Raw genomic sequence first — 20,610 nt, forward strand, 5'->3', positions numbered from 1 at the left:
ATTTTTTGCATAAGACTTTTTTAAAACTATAACCATAGTAATGACGTTATTAAATCGCAGACTATAGACGCATGTCTTAGGATCTGAGAGCCTTCCATATAATTATAACGAAAGAAGTACCTAAATATCATAAAAATGCAAACCGATAAAATTTAACCTGCAAAAAAACTGATTACAAAAACAACGAATAGAACTTTTAAATGCTAGTTACGATATGCATACCATTATTTTTAAAAAAATCTATAAACATGTATACATTTTTTTAAATTATATTATTACGTTAAGCGCCATCTCTGCTGAAGAAAATAAACGCATTCGTTGAAATCTACCTAAATAGGTGAATACCTTTAACAGTTCCATTAGAGAATTGTTGGATTTTAGTACGAGAAAAATACACTAGATGTCGCATGCGATCTTATGGAACGATCGAAAGCATGAGTGTGTGAATGAAATAACAATATAGATTATCCATTCGTGCGACAGAGCAAAAGAAACAAATTAAAATTACACACACACCCGCAGGTGAACAAGTCCAAGTTGTTTTACTACCGTTTTGTAATTTCTATCAGACGTATCAGATGTAAAATGGGCGTACGGACGTGTCGCGGTCCGTCGGTATGATCCGTTTGTTATGATTTTTCGAATTCAACGAAGTTTCGAGTGCGGAGTGTTTACGTTTTGTTAAATCGATACCTGTGTACAGTGAAGTTATCGAAAATAAATCGACATTCTTTTCAAAAGTCACGTGTGTTCTTAAAACTGACGTTTACTGTAACTGCGGTGATTTTTACTAATTGCCCATCGGGCGTATATTGAGAAACGTGTTTTTACAGTAAATTGTTTTGATTATTCGTAAAGCTAAACCCGGAATTTTTCCGCGGCTGTGCTGTGACAATCATGTTTGAAATTGTGTTATATTTATTCTGAAATCATTGTCAAATCGTTCTCGGTGCTTTTCTGGAATAATGTCTGCAAGATCAGATTGTAGGAAATTTGCACCGAATATTTTCAACAAGAGCAAATGTACCAATTGCTTCCGGCAGAAGGAAGAACACAGTGCCGAGGCATTGGAATCCAATCGGGTAAGTTTTTCATCTACACTCAATAAAAAAAATCTACAATACGTACTTCCGTTTCATATAAAATAATATTAAGATATTGAAATAAACTTTATTGAGCATCTGGGTTACTTAATATTTTCTTATACGTAAAACAGAGTCGGATATCATTATACGTATTTTCCCTTTTTCCATAGAAGCCTTATAATTTTTACTCCATCATTATATTACTATTCACCCAGTTGCTCCTACTTACCAATATTTTTTGATGCATATTAAAAATTCTGAATTCAAATAATGATTTTAATTAAGAAGAAAACTATTTTTTTCTATGGTCAAACGTTATAAACAAAATTTCCCGCCAAAACCGACATTCCAATAGAATTGCAAGGCAAAAATTCCAATGAGGAATACGCGAAGCTCTTTCAAATTCCAAGTAAACGAGAAGCGAACGAGGTCAATTTTTTATTGTTGTATTTTCATATCAACATTTTTGAAATATAGTATGTATTGTTTCCTAGTATTCAGAGACGTCACTTATTCGCTAACAATAAATATTTTCGTGCCGGTTAGTTTTTGAACCTTTGCGTACCTAGCCAAGTAATAAAATAAGTTGTAGTGGTTGCAAATTAATATTACGTCATAAATATGTAAGAGTGAAAATTTACAAACATTTGTGGGTTGCCTGCTCAAAATTGGCGTCATAATATTTCAAACGACCAAGAGTTTATTGATTTAATTGGCTGGTAAATATCTACACCTACTTTAGTAAAACTGTGAAGTGTCGTGGGTAGATAGTGCTGATAATATAGATTGGACTGACACATTCTGATACATTGTATAAAATTATTCATTATAAATGACCTATAATTAGAGAAAAATGTCACATGAACATAGTACGAGTTTTTTTTATGATTTTTATATGAGTTAAAGTTTTAAAAAAAAATTGTAATGAAACCCCCAACGATAAAAATTAACGAAAAATATATTTATTTTACGTAACAACATATAGTATATGATGATTAAGTATTCAGTGGGTACCTGTTCTGGCAAGTATTTTTGTCTAGAATTTTCAATCTCGCATTTCATTAAATTATATTGTCTTTTTATAGAGATATCAAAATTTACAAGTAGTATAGGTGCCGTGGCACTAGTTTTATAAAACTTTACTAAGATTTAAGATAAACAATGTTGCATAAGCCTAGGTGTGGTTAGATTGAAGTCATGTAGACACTGGGAAATGCAATTAGTAGAAATATGCTTTTTAAAATAACTAAAATTGTCAATATAAAATTTAAATGAATTCAATCGATTTATTGCAGTATTCAGAGTTCATGTTAAATGTTACCTATGCAATTTTTTTAAAAGCCAAATCCATATCCGCATATCTTACCCTCCATACATTTTAAATCGTCGATAGTCGATTATACTTGCTCTATACCCCATATACTTAAAAATCAATATAAACGCAACCCGAATCGTTATGTTTTTGTTCGTTCAAGAAACCTCCGTTTGTTACATTATTACTTATTGCTTTTTTCTTAAACATCAAGTCAAGTAGAAATTATAAAATGAACCCATGTATTCTTAAAATACATTTTTTTTTATCATTACACTTTTTCACGTAGGTTAACGATTGTGTAAAATGCCACATAATGTATTTTACACGTTGCTGAAAATCGCCCTTACACGTCTGAACATGACATGTTATCTGAATATCATAACGAATAAATTGTCTTCATTTTTTGTACTTTATTCCGATGATATAGTATAGAATTATTTAAACCAAAAGTTTGTCCATTTTACATGACAGGAAAAAATGCATAGCAAATGTGAGATTCATCGATATATATTTTGAAAAATAATTACGTGACAGGGGAAATTGTAATTTTTTCTACACAAAAAGCGTGATAACCCTTATAGATATTTGTTTAAAAAATTGGTCAAGATAGTTAAATTGTTTTTCATTTGCATAAATGTGTATTTGTGTTGATTTTTTATCTTTTTATATGTATATCCAAATGATTATAAGAAATAGAAAAGAAATTCAAACTTGACGTACAAAAATGGATAGATGGAAATGTGATAACGTCAATATGTAATGCTATGTGTAATTTTCTACACGTCTGTAAGTGCGTAGTTGATGCACGATATATAAATAAAGTACCTCTAATACCCAGAGTAATGGAAGTTATCTATCTGAAGCACGATTCACATGCTCTCGACTCCTCAAACGAACGGATTAGACGGACGGATGCCGACAATCCATTATGTATTATTCTATATCAAATCAATTGCATTCGTACGGGAATGTGTTATCGTTAGGCAAGACGAGGAACCGCGCCCGTATAACCAATGACCATATAAAATACATTCCCAAAGGCAGATTCATACGTTTACCGTCTACGGAGACAAGTCGTAAAAAAGCCAGAGATCATGCGAGTATCATAACATAGTTTTTTTTTCTTTTTGTCCCGGTTTTCTGATCGATCGGTGCGAAATGTAAACCCGATCTGTGATCATCCTGTTACGCACATATTACGCGGAACAGAGTGACACCTAACGGTTCGGAGTGAAGTGTGACATTAGATATCAGCACTCGATGCAGATGTCGTAAATTAACGGCAACTCAACCTCCAGGCAAGGATTGACCGGGTTGCCAGACAGGAAATCTTCCACCGCAATATTTCGTGATAGAACACCGGGGTCACCGACTACGCAGCCGCAGTTCATAAATCTTTGCCAACGGCTACCATAACAGAACTTCTATAGTCCAAACTGATGAATTTCTGTAATCTACAATATATCGTAATAACATTCTTCACCGGTATCGTTAATCTGTGGGCACAAGGTTCTCTCGTTACAAAAGTAAAGGAAGCGAGTGACGGAAGCTCGTGTTTCGTAAAGTAATACTAAATGATCAATTTCATCGCAAACTGCACGTGTGTACGAAAACAACACACTCATTTTCTTGTTGAGCTACATACACACTTTGAATGGTTTGTTTTGTCACCAGAACGGTTACTAGAATTATTCGTGTCAATATCATAGGTAGAAGCATAAACTGAACATTGTGGGTTGAAATTCGAAATGTATTTTGTCTCCGTAAATCGAAACAATGCCGTAAGAACCTGGCAATGTTGCTTCTGATTCTAGTTATTCATTATTTTTGCATTTGCTTGTTTATTTACTATGGTATTCGATGGTTTAATAAAAATCCTGCGTATTGATCTGCTTTGAAAACGGAAAGGTACATTAATTGATAGACAAAATTTTGTACTTTGACCTGTAAAAGTTTTTTGTATTTTACCTCCTACGAGAGTTCACTAATGGTCGCTTTCAGGTCATTGATCATTAGTGCCCTTTTTGACTAGAAGGTCAAAGAATATATTTCGCTTCCGTACATCATTTTATGTACGTACTTTTGCTATACTTTAATTCACACTACCAAAAAAACATAATGACTATTCGGTCCGTTATTTCATGTACTCCACATTTAAATAGTATTTTACGCTTATAACACATTTGTTACATAAACTATGGATTTTTTAGCATCAAAACGATTTCCTTAGCATTTGTATTAATCTCTGGAATTCAAACGCATGCTTAAGGTCGTGATGTGTATAATATGGGAATAAGAGCGATGGCTCGTGCCAGACACACAATGCATTCCTTGCGTGATACATTTTTTCTCCTGACATTACTGCATATTATTATTTAGGGTTTCTTACAAAGGTAGGTGTACCTCTTTTCTGAGAAGTTCTGCTTCATGTTATGTAGATTCGAACCATTACTCTGTTGCCTTTTTATAATATTTTGAACCTTTGAACGTTTGGTTATTTAATTTTCTTTCCCTCGTCGCACTTTGTTTGCTTCATTATAATAATAATCGATCGTTCACTTCATTGAATCGGTAATTTTACGATTTATTACACTTTCTACAAAACTTTTTTCTATTCTATTCAAAACATTCGTAATTTGTTTAAAATTTACAGTTATTATAATAATATGTATGTGATTTCTGAGATAGATAAAATGTATATATCTTAAAATATAAACATTTTAATTTATATGTATTTCAATATTCGATAATCAATGATGTCATTTTGTTACCGGCAATTGAGAACTCGCATCAATATCGATTATTAGAGGCGTCATGACGGGTTAATGTGCGAAATAGCAGCGTTGAATTTGGGGTCACATTTTTATTGGACTTGAAGTCTTCAATCCATGATTTAATGACTCTTTTATTGGTTTGATTTCTTAAGTATCATTCCACTTAGTAATATTTCATATTCGCGCATCTGACCCAAAATACAGTCTGAAGTCTCAATTTTTTGTTGATTAGGGTTGCCAAAAAACATTTCGACGTCACTTTTTCCACGTCCGTTCTGTTCGCTTGCATGAATTTTGATGCGCCCGAATAACCCTTTTCAAATTTGGTTTTTGAGTTCTTGACTACTACTTATCGTTACAATATTTTATTTTTAATGTTTATAAAAGGAAAACGGTTTTGTCAAATCGTCATTACATTTCTTTTATATGATCAGATGAATGAATGATACAATCCAGCATCGTGTAATGTCTAATGTGTTTCTCGTGTGTGTATATTTTCCTGAAACAAGAGGAATCCAAAATAAGCCAGCAAAACATTGTCGCTTGGTCCATTAGACATTTCCGTAACACACCGACGTTGGTCGTTTGCTTCACGTGGCCAGAAATAGATGAACTGACTGCAACATGACCAATGCACATCAAACAACTAAGTAATGCTGACTGCCACACTACTGCACCTATACCGATTCTATTTAAAAATCAAAATCAACATTCATCATCTCCACGCGTTGAACTAAATGGAAAAAAATATACATTATTTCACAACCTACTTCATAAAACTGTTTTTCCTCCTATTTGAAAGTTAGATGTTTAGCGTTGATTTTTCTAATCTATTTAGTAATGGGTGTTTTGTATCGTTAACCCATATTTCAACCGGCCAAGAAAAATATCAGTTGACTGATAACCAATTTTACAGAAGCAGATTATGCATAATAATAACACCAGCGTAGTATTTATGTATGTATGTATGTATGCATATTTGTATATATATATATGTATATGTATATATATATATGTATATATATATATGTATATATATATATGTATATATATATATGTATATATATATATGTATATATATATATATGTATATATATATGTATATATATATATATATATATATATATATATATATATATATATATATATATATATATATATATATATATATATATATATATATATATGTGTTCATTTCTGTATTACTGTCGCATAAGTATGCCTCGTAAAGCATGGCCTATGAATACGGTAAAGTGAAATCGATAATTCATGTACTGCCACACGATTCAAGTGCAAATCTTGCATTATCCGTTGGCTTTTATTGTTTGAAGTTATTTTAAATCAGTTAGTCACTGATTAAGTTATCAGTTAATCTGATAACTGCGAAACCGCAAGTAAAGATACGCATTTAATTGAAGGCGCCACGTTATAAATAATTCCCTATCACCCTCTGGGGTACCAGCCATGATCGTACTTGTACTTAACCTTTCCCTTACGGTGCTAAAAACTTCCACGTGCACCGGTGATATATATTTTTTACACCATATGAAAATGTGGTATAAAAACGGGAAAAAAGTGAATATTCCCAAATGCTAAAATTGATCATAGTTGAAGTTAAAATGTATCTGAAAACGAGAAAAAAATACATCGTAAATCGCCGCAATAGCTAGCGTAGCTACACGATCGCAGCGTAAGACGATCTGAGAACTACTGGTGCAGTAAACACGCTACGACATGCGCGTATACGCATAGCACGCCACGCACGCACAAGTTGAAAAACGTTTGTGTATTGGTGATATCATCCCCGATTTTTTTACAAATTATTTATTACCGTCGCTGCAAATTTATGAATTTTATGAAGTACATAAATATATTACGGAGGAACACAAAAATTGTGAGCCTGTATCTGTTTTATTTTATACTGATATTCTCATTTTAAAAGTCGAGTTGTAGTAAATCTCTGTTGTGGTCCCGTGTTTAGTGTCGCGGATTCTCGTGTCAGAATTTCTGGGTTCGAACCCACTCTATCACAATTTGATACCTATTTCTAATAATGAGCCGCTTAGGCTCACAGAAATAGTATGTATGCATACATACATTTATTTCAATCACAATTTATACATATTTGGAACTTTTTTTGTTGTTGCAGAGACCCACCAAGCCACCCTGTGTGTCTTGTCGGTGGAGTTCTTTTTAATACATTTTTTTGTTTTTAACGATTTTAACCTATTATAGACACAAAAAAGAGAAAAAAATTAAGAATATAAACATTTTACATTTTTCATAAAATGTAAATGAAATATTTTTGTAAATAAAAAAAACACTTATATTTTTCTTGTATTTAAACAAAAAATATGTATCACCGGGAGGGGAAGGTTAATAGCGGGTATGCGTACTCTTACACGATCTCCGCGCTGCGGCCCGAGTGGGCCCCATACCTCAAAGCTCGGTACACTGGCCGTTTTGTCGGATATCTCTGTTGTGCGATGTTAACAAGATCGTGTGAGGCTCCGGCCGTGTTTTATCAGTTTCGTAAACAATCATAATATCACTAGGCTGTTCGTGCCTTCGTTTTTTTATATTTTTACTATGCGTAGCCACGTTGTTGATTTAACTAAAGTGTAGCGTACATATCTTACTATTTTTGATCTCGTGTGATCATTGTCTATATCTATATAACTTGAATTACTGAAAATTAATTTGTAATCTATTTTTTTCTATTTGCTTTTAAATACCAGTAAACCAAAGGGTTCCTTAATTACACTCTCTTCTTATCATTCATCGTTCACTTTGTTTAATACCACTTGAATAAACACTAATTCGTGACTACCGGTTTCGCAATAATCATTCCGTCATCAGGTCATTAAAATAAAATTATTTTAACTTATACAAAAATTAAATTTTTGAAAGAGAGAGAGAAGAGAAATTAATCACAATGGGAATATTTTTTAAAGTGGACTTGAAGTTGAAATACACAAAGTGAACGATAAATGATAAGTAGGGTGTTATATTACCATACTACAAAGTTAACAATGCTTTATATTTAATATACATTATACCTTATATTTAATATGCAATATTTAATATACAAACTAGATTCGTTAATTGACTACAAGGAAAAGGATAGATCTCAAGGGAAACAATTTGACGACAGTTACTATTTAAAGGTGGCGATTAATATTTTAACTCAAGATCGCTAGAAAAAAGCAGTTCATTGAAATTAAGTATGATTTCATTCAGAATTATTTAAAATTGTACTCTTTTCCATCATACCTAGTATATATTGAACGCCCCTCATAGTACACAACAATGCTCCTATATTGGCTATTCATTATCGTTCGATAGGTCTTGACAGTTCCGCCAGCATATGAAGGGTTAAAGAGCATTGACACCAATAACATCAGTTATTTAAGAGTACCTAATGCTTGTCGCATAAGTATCGCTTTTCTATTCGCGATTTTCGAATGCGGGCGTCATTCTATGTATAATGGCGAATAGATCTTAAAGGGTGCGCCGCGCGTGGGTCCACAACCTTGCCTGTCTGTTGAATACATCATAATACGGCGATTATAATTGCTAAAACTCCATCGTGTGCCGAGCATATGTCATTAGTTGTCTTAGCTGAAGACTGTCGCGGTGCGGAACCCCGCCTTGTGCATTAGCATACGCACGTAGGGGGACCGGGCTAGTGCTGCGGCCACGACTGCCCACTATTACGCCAGGACAGAGATTCGCAAACGACAATAGAATCCCCGAGTTACGTCTGATCTGGACTCAGATATTGCTACGTAAATCACTAAAGATTACCTTATTTTTTTACATCTCGACATAGATGAAGAATAACATGGAAGTCTGGGCATTTACGGGGCTTACGACCGTCATAGGCTGGTGATCACTGTACACCAATTCTACCCATGATTGACAACCACACTACTTAAATTCTTGGAACTTCTATATACATATATGGTTCAATTTCGAAACATTGTGCTTGAATCACTAGAATTTCACTAGAGACGAGATGAAAAAAAAAGAAAAATAACTCCTATGATTGAAGACAATCCTAATTTATGACCAAGTATTTGGACACACTCAAAATGTTGTAAAGATTACCTTCGTATTCCTTAGATATTTTTTTTACATCCTAGTATCGATATTATTATTAAAACTCCATTATATACAGTTGTAAGATTATCTGCAAGTATGCGTTCCTTCATAGGTGCTCAATTTTAATATTTTATTATGGCATAAATTATGCTGTCATTAAATGATCCGTTATGTTTAGCATGTTCAAAGTAACCATTAGCTGAACCTATTTGTCTAATTTCGTGACTTTGAATGGGCCTTAATTGTAGCACATAAACGGTGTCACATTGAATCAAACTGTGTGTATTCGTGTGCACCTTGTGTGGATGTCAGTCGTAAATTTGATTGCCCTCAACCCGAGGACCTATTTACCGTAAAAATCTTCCCAAACACGGAATTCGCATTATATCTTCGATATCTCGGGCGCCATTATATGACGGCTTTTAAACGAAACTCTCTCGCGCTTAGGGTCAGGACTCTGACCGGTTTGACCTCTTCGGAATTTAGTGTCCGTACGGCCCGATGCCCGTGTCACTGTTTCGGCTCACCTGCGGACGGACCCTCACTCGGGCCACTGCCCCGCGAGTGACAACATCAGCTGCATCCATTCAGCAAACGCGTGTCATGATGCATGAGCGGATTGATGACCAATCGTCCACTCACTTTCGTGTCATCCGTCGCCACTGAGCGAAATAACATCTCTACAGATTGCAGAGCTGCGGAGTACGCAGTTGCCGGCCGACCGGATTGTTTTATGAAACTGTTTCACGTCTCTTGTATTCTTCTTACTTTCGATCCTTATGCACCGTCTGCAGGGTTCTCCGAAGGAAGGATTCTATAAATAAGGGAAAAGATACCTCGGGGACGCATGCTGTCAGATGAAGACGTGTGATTAGCATAATAACGTCATGACCACTCTTCCCCGCATACTGATGAACATGGTACTCACCGAACTATGCGTTAGGTCGCCTAGTAATCACTCCGACTTGTATGATATTTAATTTATTCAAGTTTTCGCCCCGGGCTGTTGGCTTGGTGTTGAATCGCAAGACGGAAACACGTTTTAAGTCTCCGTTCATTCTTCCTTACAAAATAGCTTAGATGTTGGCGAAAATGTAGTTCACTCGTTATAACAAGTCTTTTAGCAAGCTCCGCTCGTGTGAGGATATCAGCAAGATAATACTAATACATCGCAAGGTCCATATCACCGTCCTTCATCTGAAGTTTTGCGTAAATTGCTAGAGAGTAGTTGCTTTTGATGAAGACGCTTTAACGGTGCTTGTCAACATTATGAACGTAATATGGTTTATCTCCTCTAACTGACATATCTACCATACATCTCGGTAGCTGACTAATGTGAACATGATATAATATTATTTCTATTTTGTGCAAGTTTAAGTTTATTACCAGCAAGTGAATTCATAAATTGTTAATTACTTCCTGCGTACTTTGGTAATGCCTATGTTTTTACCAAAAAGGTTTTTGCAATATTAGAGTTTCGAGTTTCCTCAATGTAGATTAATTATATGGCCAGATAGCGAAAGCGCGATACATTTTTTGGTTCACTTTACCAAAAACTGTTGTACTCTGTCATTGAACGCCGACATTGTGTAACCTTTTGGTGGTGTGTTTCGTTATTAAACCGCCGACCGACACGATAAATCTCCGGCACATTATGTAATTGCGCCAACCTTTACATACGCAGGTAGGCTGAACGCAGACTTTTTGCGAGGCATTAAAGATGAACGCAGAAACCGCAAATATTGGCTCCGGTTTGGATAAAGATCCCCGTAACCGCATTATTATCCACGCGAAGAAGAAGAAAATCGGTTGCAGGGTACATCATCATATTACGTTCAACCCACATTTCAACCTGTCCAACCGTTTCTTTCTTTACACGCTTTGTACTTCATTATTATCTTTAAATACAGGCGGGATCTTTATGCTCTTGCATTCAAAATATTTATACATATAAACGCAATATCCCATAATTCAGAGAACGGTTATTCCTTCAAGATCAATTTACAGCAATATAGCTTACAATACAATATGAACATACACCACAACCACAGCTTGTTCATTCTTATCAATATGTAAACTTAATTGGATGGATTCACGAATTATTTCGTGATTATTTCTGGATATTTTTAGAAACAATAATACTTTAAGTTTTTTCATATTTACGTTAGAACCCACAATGGGCTTAACGGCCATTTAGGAAGAAGAAATTCAACACGATAAAAAATGTGAATTATAATTTGTATAATTTAAGATGACTTTTTCATTTTTTCAACTTCCTTTTCATCAACTCATGTTTTTACGTGCTCCAAAATATATCGGGTAATTAATTAATTTTCTTCTTGAATGATTGTGATGTAATAGTTTACAATATGTTATGACAATTTTCACTTCCATTAACACCCAGGGCATCATATTTATGTAACAATCATTCATATAAGACATTATTTTGTAACATATTTTTATACGAATCGATATAATTTTTTTTTAAATCTCGTGGAGGTACGTGCAGCTTAATTAATCATAAACAGTAATTATAATAAAATATATTGTAACAGTTGCGTCTTGATACCTTCATTTATTCTTTGATTGTTTTTTTTGGAGATTTATAAAAAAAAATACTGTCGCGTTGTTAAATGCTAACATATTTTATTTATTTTTTACTAAGTACAGAAAAAAGTAAGCATATTTTATGTTTTTTTTTAAAAAAATGTTTTTTTAATACATCCTTAGAATATGCTATCCAAAGAATATAATTATCTAAAACATTAAAAAAAACATTAGTGTAATCCAATAATAAATAAAATCTTTGTACCAACCTATATATAGTTTTAGGAAAATATTAAATAAATACTTCTTCATATGCGTCAAAATGACATTTTCTATCGATTTCCTAGAATCGTTAAATTTTATTACCTAACGGTATTTTAATGAAATTGTATTTGATCTTAAGTATCTATTAATATTTTTATAAGTAATGCTGCATTCGCGAAAATATGCAAAATTGACCTGTAAAAAAAACTTCAATTTACATATAAGTACATACTTTAATAATATAATGCAGATTTTAAAATAGAAGGTATGCTCTTTTTACAGGACTTTTTATCTCTATAAGAAATCAAATATAACTAAATGCTAGGCTTGTTACAAGTTGCTTACGTTTAAGTGGTTAAAAATATTCAGGTTACATATCGCACACTCCTTTCAAGATCGTCATAAATCAAAAATCGTAAATTTTCAGTTGTGCATGTTTTCGGAATGCCCAGAAAATGTACTATATCCCAGCAAAAGAGGCATATTTAAACGGGCAGAAAGTGTTGTTTTTGCATTTTGAAAAAAGGTATTGTTTAATTATTTTTTTAAATGTACTAAATATTTTTAAAATGGAGAAAAAACCTTCAGGTTTTACCTAAAAAGATCTGTTGCACAGTAAAAAGTTCAATAAGTGGCTTGATATTTATTTTTGATATATAGTATTATATTTTCAAACGTTCTCCTGAAAAATCAAGTATGTTGATTTATGATGTTCTTGAAAGGAGTGAGTAATATATACATTCTCAAAATATATATGTATATCATAGAAAAGTCCTTTACAGGACTCCAACTACAAGATGTCTTCAGAAGTCAAAAGTGATTAGACTGTTAAATTTTGACCTTGCGTGCCGTGACATATTTATGTATCATATGTTTATGTAGGTTACATTCATAGCAATGTCAATAATGACATGTGTTTTTAACCATTTATAGAACATGCATTGAAATGGTCCCTATATAGTCTGTATTTAAATAAATCTATTGATATTTTTTTATCCCTCATTTATTGCATCATCTGACCTTTTATCTCTCTGACATCTTCACAAAGAAAACTTTTAAATGATGTACGAAGAGACGAAGGTGGATTGTGAAGAATCTAAGACTCGTGTAATATGTATTTTTTGTATATAATTAATCAATTTCCCGCTATTCTGGTGTAGTTGTTAGTACGTCAGTTTAACCATGCTTCAATTCATGGTTACAATTTCAGTCTGGATCATAAAAGATGCGTTGAATATTTGATGATAATATAAGCCTGTAGTAGTACCTGAATTTTAATACTTATCGCATTACTTTAGAGTTTTTGTGACCAAGATAATGTTATAAACATTAAATCCGATAATCTCCAATTGAGATAAGAAAAATATAAAGGTTAAAAAGCGTTTATTTCGATTTTTTTTTTGTATTTGCATATATGTATTAAACTAACCATCTTATAGCCACATCTTATAGCAAACTGTGGAGGACCCTTGTGCAAATATACATATACGTATATGTAAGGACACATATTCTTCATATATGTTGAGATAACGATAAAATATTAATAACAACCCTTTTGTAGGGTAAATTCGTTGCTTGTATTAGAAAAAATATCCTTCAAAGTATCGTTGTATATATTATTGCGTAAGATTCTGATCATCTTTAAAATTCGTGTGATTTCTAGCATACTACGCGGACGTAAGAAATCGCTTCTCGGGAAAATTGGCAGCTGTGTCATGAGTAACATTTTCTTCGATGTGTGACGTACTTTATAAAGAAAACGCTGTTGTATGGAAGGTGCAAAATGTTTATAACACCTCGTTCTAATAGGTTCTTGATACTGATTGTTTCCTTTTCAAATTGCACGCGAATGCGGTACCAGTTCATAGTCCCATACTCCCACACGTTCCTAGGGTCGGCTGCATTGCGCGCCTTGCACCGATCGCGTCGTGCCTTAGATAAATCTACTGAAAATTTCACGGTGACAAATGGCCTTTCACGAGATATTACGGATAGCTATCTGTATGAACTGTGGCGGGAAATGAAGCGCTATCTAGCGGATCTGTATTATCTGCGTATGGTGATGCAAGGCTCAAGTTCACTGTCATCTCGCGACACAAGTATCTCGGTCGGGCAAGAAATATGGCGGGCGCCGATCGCGTGAGAACGCGAAAATAATCTAGCGCCGCCGTTAGTTTTTTTTTTAATATTTATATTTGTTATTGATTAACGGGTTATTTGGCACCATCGAACCATTGCCGTCTATGCTCAGGAATTTAGCATTTTTTTTCGTCTTTACGCACTAGCGTCATCTAACAGTTTATGTAAACTCGTGACTCTCAAGGTTATACCTTTTGTGGGTACCTACTTACTTACATCTACTTTGCGAAAAAAATCATAAATTTGCATATTTCTACGAAAAATTAAAGTGTCCATTTTAGTATACGATTGAATTTTCACGTTTCATAAAAAAATGTCATTAAAGTCACCTTGTATGAGGAGATGCATGAACGTGGAAGAGGCGAAGAATGTTTGCAAAGACAGAGTGGTGTGGCGTTCTATTCTCTCTGCCTACCCCTGCGGAGAAGCGGCGTGATGGTTAGTTAGTTAGTTAGTTTAATTCACCTATTAAAGTCGTTTTGTTACCTCTTGGAATAAAAAATGTTAACCCAATATCTATGGATATCTATATATTTTTTTGATGTTCAAGTACCTACTGTTTATATATAATTTTGATTGATTTCTTAGTGCATGACTTAAAATGAAATTACTTTTATTGACCCAAAATTATCCAAAATTTGCCCTAGTAAAATATATAACGAACTCAATGTCATTACTATATTATCAACTAATTATCTTTACCGCTGATAACGGTCGATATTAGCTCTTCCGCGTATGAATATTTACGCAACGCACCTTTAATTTTAGGCTTTCAATTTTCAATACCAAAATCCATACGAGTCTCGCTCACCGAGGGGTAATTACGCCGGCATTGTTATGTTAGCCGTCGATTATTATTTGCATATGTAATTTCGCATTGTCAGTCGCCGGTTCGCGCAAACAATATCTGCCTCTCGCCGCATTGCGTGCGGTGGGACCGACTCCTATATTCAAAACATCTCGCGTTATTGTCAGGGCCCTATTTACAGAGTTTTTTTCACTCATTCGGCGACAGGCAATCATGTCGCACGAGCACAATGAGAGAAATGGAGATGCGACAGTGTAGACAATGATCTCCAATATTCCGATGTGTTCGCTGACGGAATACTAAGGAACACGTGAGGCGACTCGGGTATGCCGAGTGCGCCCGACGAATCGTGATCTTCCGCGAAAAAATGAAGGCATCCGAGACTGTGAAATGACAACCTGTAATATTGAATAATAATTCGTTATTACAGAATGTACCCGTGTAACGTAATACATACAAGCACGTTTGAGGTTTTACCGTGAGTTTTATGATTAAAGTTGCATACTCTATTCATCGAAAGTTCCAGGTGGGCACTGGTACTTTTGTCTAGTCAAAATGCCTAAATGCGTGGAAAATATGTATGCTTTTTGACCGCTGAAACATAACATATTATTTCATTAATTGATTCGATAGTCAATATGTGGTAAAAACTATCCATTTTAAATTAAAGTTTTACATAGTAAATACCACTATTTCTAAAAAAAACCTACTGTGACACTTGAAAATGTTGCGGAATCCATCGAAACACGTGTCACAGTGGATTTAAAGAAATAGTGGTATTTACTAAGCAAAACGTTAATTAAAAAATAACATATTATATTAGAGAACCTGAACACATTGTAAACCAGGCGATCGCCATGGTTCTTTTTCGAAAGACATCTAGAGGAAGACCGGATGCTACAGAAAAAAAACAGGATTCGAAGGCATGACCTAGATGACGTTGTATATGATAGAAGGACCTACAACCCGAGAATCAAGAGACCTGACCCAAACATACGATAAGTTGGGATGGAGCAAAGAAGAAGACCCAATGGTCTAAAGTGCGCAGCGCCAGATCAGACGGTAATGAAATGAAGCTGTGGTCTCTAATTTATTTGATATAGGATTGGAACTTTCAAAAGGATACAGATGATGTAAGTGAAGGAAGTCAGAGTGAATGACATTGCCACTATATATGAAAGGAAATAGAGGATGCTATGACACTGGTGATTACATATAAAACTGCTCGGAAGCTTGTGTAATTTGGATACATTAATGTGTAAAGGTCTCTTGAGTAATTTATACCCGATCGACAGAAATTCAACATACTTTTCTTCTAGAGTCCATTGTGAAAGAATAATGTTGACTTATATGTATTGTGTCGGAATATTGGTGAACTGCTCAAACTGTCAGTTTTCAAAGCCCGTGGGATCAACTGGCCAATAAAAACAACCGGCGCAGGGTACACTTAAAGAATGTTACTGTTTTGTGTATTATCACCTGAACTTTTATAGGCATATTCTGTACTCTCTGTGATCAGCCATTACATTCTCTACTTTGGTACGGCAATATTCGTGCCCTAACAAACCTCTGTCCCGTATTCCGGTACCTACAGCAGTTTATATCTACCATTTTATTAATTATTCGGCACTAAACACTGTACGGGGCACAGACGCTTTATTTTACGTTACAAGAACAGAAGAACACCAGCGCTATGATTGGTTGTATGACTTGGCAGTATGACGTTGTGCATAATGCTATTGTCATGATGGTGCTGAGAATAATAAAATAGAAAGATGACTGGGCCACAAATACGATAGTAACAGTGCTAGCGTCTTTTTACTGCATTGCCGGTTCGTACTTATTACCTTTTATTAAAACCAACTGTAAACGTTGTCTTTTTGTATGGCTCAACTCAACTATACGATGTGTATCAACAAAATTAATCATAAACCCATCAATTGCATTGGAATTATTTCGAACTGTCTTTAATATCTAACACTATGTTATGTACACTCTACAATTCATAATTAAGATAAATAAAAGGTGGACGTTGAGGTTTGGAGAGTAAAAATAATACGTATTAGGTAATCTATGTTTTTATTTTGACATCTCAACATAGATGAAGAAGAATATGGAAGTTTGTGTATTTACGGGGCTTACGACCGTCATAGGGTGGTTTAAGTGATCACATTACGTACGTGTAACATGGACATTTGTACCAATAATTTACAACCACACTACTCAAAATTTTGGGATTCATACATACCATCTATCATAAATCTCAAGACGGTTTATGTTTGAATTCACGGGAGCCAAGTAGGTTGGTTTAAGAAAGCTTTTATTTAGCAGAGATCCTTTTATTTAGATGTATGCATGATCCCTAACTGGATTATTTCACATACCGGGAGACGCATGAAAACATGATTTTAATTTTTTTATGCATATTATTGTGAACAAGAATTTGGACATACCCAAACATGTTTAAAATTTGTGTATTATTTGCAAAGGCTAAACACTATTACAATAAAAACACTCTTCTAATCATTCATTAAATTAAATTTCAATGGTTAATTTCTTAAATTTTCACAGCCATTCAGATGTAATCGCGATTTCTGGCGTACCATACAGTGGTCTGTAAAAAATACCAAAAAAATCGGGTGTTTATTATTAGTATCTAAGAATTAGCTGCTATTGAAATAAAAATAGAAATTAGCCTATGATTTCATTATAATTATTTTTTACAATTTTTTTGGATTGTACAGTTTCGTTCTTCGGTAGGTATATTAATTAGCTGACTTTATGGACTTAATTATAAAAAAAATGTTGGACATGATATTGACGTGGGAAAATGAGTACAGTCTTCAATATTTGAATAGACGATGCGAGAGGATAATTAGACCTAAGTATTCAATCTCAGTAGTCAATAATTGAATCGTGAGTGAATATATTTAATATTTAAATTATTCCGAATATCATTATTGTTAATTATTCCGAATATCATTATTGTTAATTATTTCTTTCACCCATGAGCGTACATTTATGAATATTAGTTATGAATCCGACGCGCTTGTCAATTAGAAAATAATATGTTCGATTTTTGTTGGATGGCTGTAATGGAGATGTGAGCGTGTGTAATTAGCGTGTGTACTCATTATTTATTTACGCATTACGGAGCGTTATGCATCCCGAATTGTTGGTGCATTGCAGGTTGTTCTGTCATTACGTTCACGATATTCGGTAGATATGAAAGTCAATATCAATTATTATCACTTACAAGTAATATATATATATATATTTTTTTTTTTTTAATCAAAAATACATTGTATGGCAAAAATAATCAACAAAGTTACAATCAACATAGTAATCAACATAGTTACATATTTTTATTATTATTATTATTATTTTTTTTTACGTGCTACCTCACTAAGAGAGCAGATTGCTCGTGTTTAGAGAGGGCTTTCGCTTACAGGGTTTGTATATATAAATAAGATATAAATATATATATATATATATATATATATATATATATATATATATATATATATATATATATATATATATATATATATATATATATATATATACATATATAAATATATATAAATATATATATATATATATATATATATATATATATATATATATATATATATATATATATATATATAAATATATATAAATATATATATATATATATATATATATATATATATATATATATATATATATATATATATATATATATATATATATATATATATATATATACATATATATATATATATATATATATATATATATATATATATCTGTAAACTGGAGCCAAAATATCGTAATAATATTTTTAAGATTTGTGTCATACATGCATTACATACATGTCATAGATACATGTAATCCTCAAAATCTTTAGTCTGCATATTTTATTTTTATTTATATATATAGTTACAGGAGTTTTTTTTATAAAATTTAACTAATTTCCTAGGCATTTCTACTTTACAATCTTAAAATTAATTACGCTGTTCTCTCCAATAAAGAGACTAAGTTCTTGTGCTTGGAGAGGAACTTACATGTATTATTTATTGTTTATATTTGTGAGTTATATAATTTATTATTATTTTTTGTGTTTTTTTTTATATTTAAATCATTAACACATATGTATTTAGTCCGCCTCCGTGGTGTAATGGTTAGCGTGTTTAGCTACGGTGCTAGAGGTCCCGGGTTCGATTCCAATGGGGTCAAATAAGTATACTTAATTCACTCTAATATTTATTCAATATTACCCTGGACGAGTGCCCGAGGCGAAGGGCTGATACCTTGCCTTCATATGTTGACGATCAAGATAACACTGCGTTTATATAATGCAGTGCCCTACGCACTATCGGGTGCGGATTAGGGTTTGAAAAAAAAAAGATACAAAATGTTTAAACTGCAGTTTAAGTTGGAACGAAAATTCTTATTAACAAACAGTTTCGCTTTATGATTTTTAAATAATAAAAAAAACCCTTATTATTATTCATAATACTTTCAACATAAATTTCTTGAGTTATGTGCTTCTATTACAATCGTACCAGAGGAACCCTTCATGAAATTAAAATGACAGTCGTACAATTCTGTGACGTTTTTTCCATGTGTAGCTGGCAAAGTACTTCATCAGATAGATCGAGTTCTCAGGAATTTCTTTAACTAGTTATCTATTTAGTTTCGTTGTATCCTCCCACATAATCAGTCCCGGCATTCCAGTGCCTACCCCAAAACTGAGAACGTATACCTACATGTATCAACTTAGGCGTTGTATGGTATGCTTTATAGAGGGTGGCCAACATTTTCAGTAGCCGGGCCAGATTTTAGAAATGTGATTTCTTACCGGGCCAAGATATTTATTTATATGAACATACTTATAAACATACTTATTACTTACTTTGTTAGGTACTTTTCAAGCTTATTTGCATGTTTAGCCTCGTAACGCAGTTTAATGATATACTTTTTCAAGATAGAAACAGAATCATTGCACATCAGGCATGTTAGGATTGTTTTAAATTCCACGAAAAAATAGTTTATAGTCCATCTGTCTTTAAAACCTCTCTCTCAAAAACTTGTCTTAAAAACTCAGTTCTTCTGTTACTCTCCTCTATTTTAGTCCAACGTCTTTACTACTTGACGATATTATGGGTCTTGAAATTGTCAGGATAGTGAAATACTCCCATATATGGGATATGATACGAACTACGCACGATGGAATGTTCTTTTAATGGTTTTGTGTACACTAAAGGAAAAAAATGTGTGATTTGCTCCGCGGGCCGCAAGTAGACACCCGGCAGGCCTCATGCGGCCCGCGGGCCGCGGGTTGGCCACCCTTGCTTTATAGTTAATCCTTGGCTCTGGAATAAACACGAAAAGTGCGAGTACTGGTCCATCCGTTTTAACACGTGCTCGAGTCGTCTTCACACTATATAATTACTATTATTCATGTTAGTTTTTTTTCTGTTCAAGTTATTTCGAATAGCTGGGATGCCTCAATATAGAATCATTCCCACACGTAGCCCCTAAATGGGAACATTTAATAATTAAACGGATTTATTATAACGGCTCATT

General features: G+C 33.5%; 1 protein-coding gene across 4 annotated transcripts in view; it reads left to right on the forward strand.

Moving 5' to 3' along the window:
- The first annotated feature begins 544 nt into the window (after positions 1-544).
- Positions 545-20,610, forward strand: part of LOC148304109 (uncharacterized) — a 356,867-nt gene continuing 336,801 nt past the window's right edge. For all 4 annotated transcript variants that reach the window (XM_088268853.1, XM_088268851.1, XM_088268854.1 and 1 more), the window contains exon 1: positions 545-1,082. In XM_088268853.1, the coding sequence (XP_088124979.1) occupies positions 966-1,082 (117 nt within the window). In that variant the 5' untranslated portion in view covers positions 545-965. The remainder of the gene's footprint in view (positions 1,083-20,610) is intronic.

Source organism: Brachycentrus maculatus, unplaced genomic scaffold, assembly GCF_059751285.1.
Source record: "Brachycentrus maculatus isolate JH-2025_06_01 unplaced genomic scaffold, ASM5975128v1 h1tg000334l, whole genome shotgun sequence".
NCBI lineage: Eukaryota > Metazoa > Arthropoda > Insecta > Trichoptera > Brachycentridae > Brachycentrus > Brachycentrus maculatus.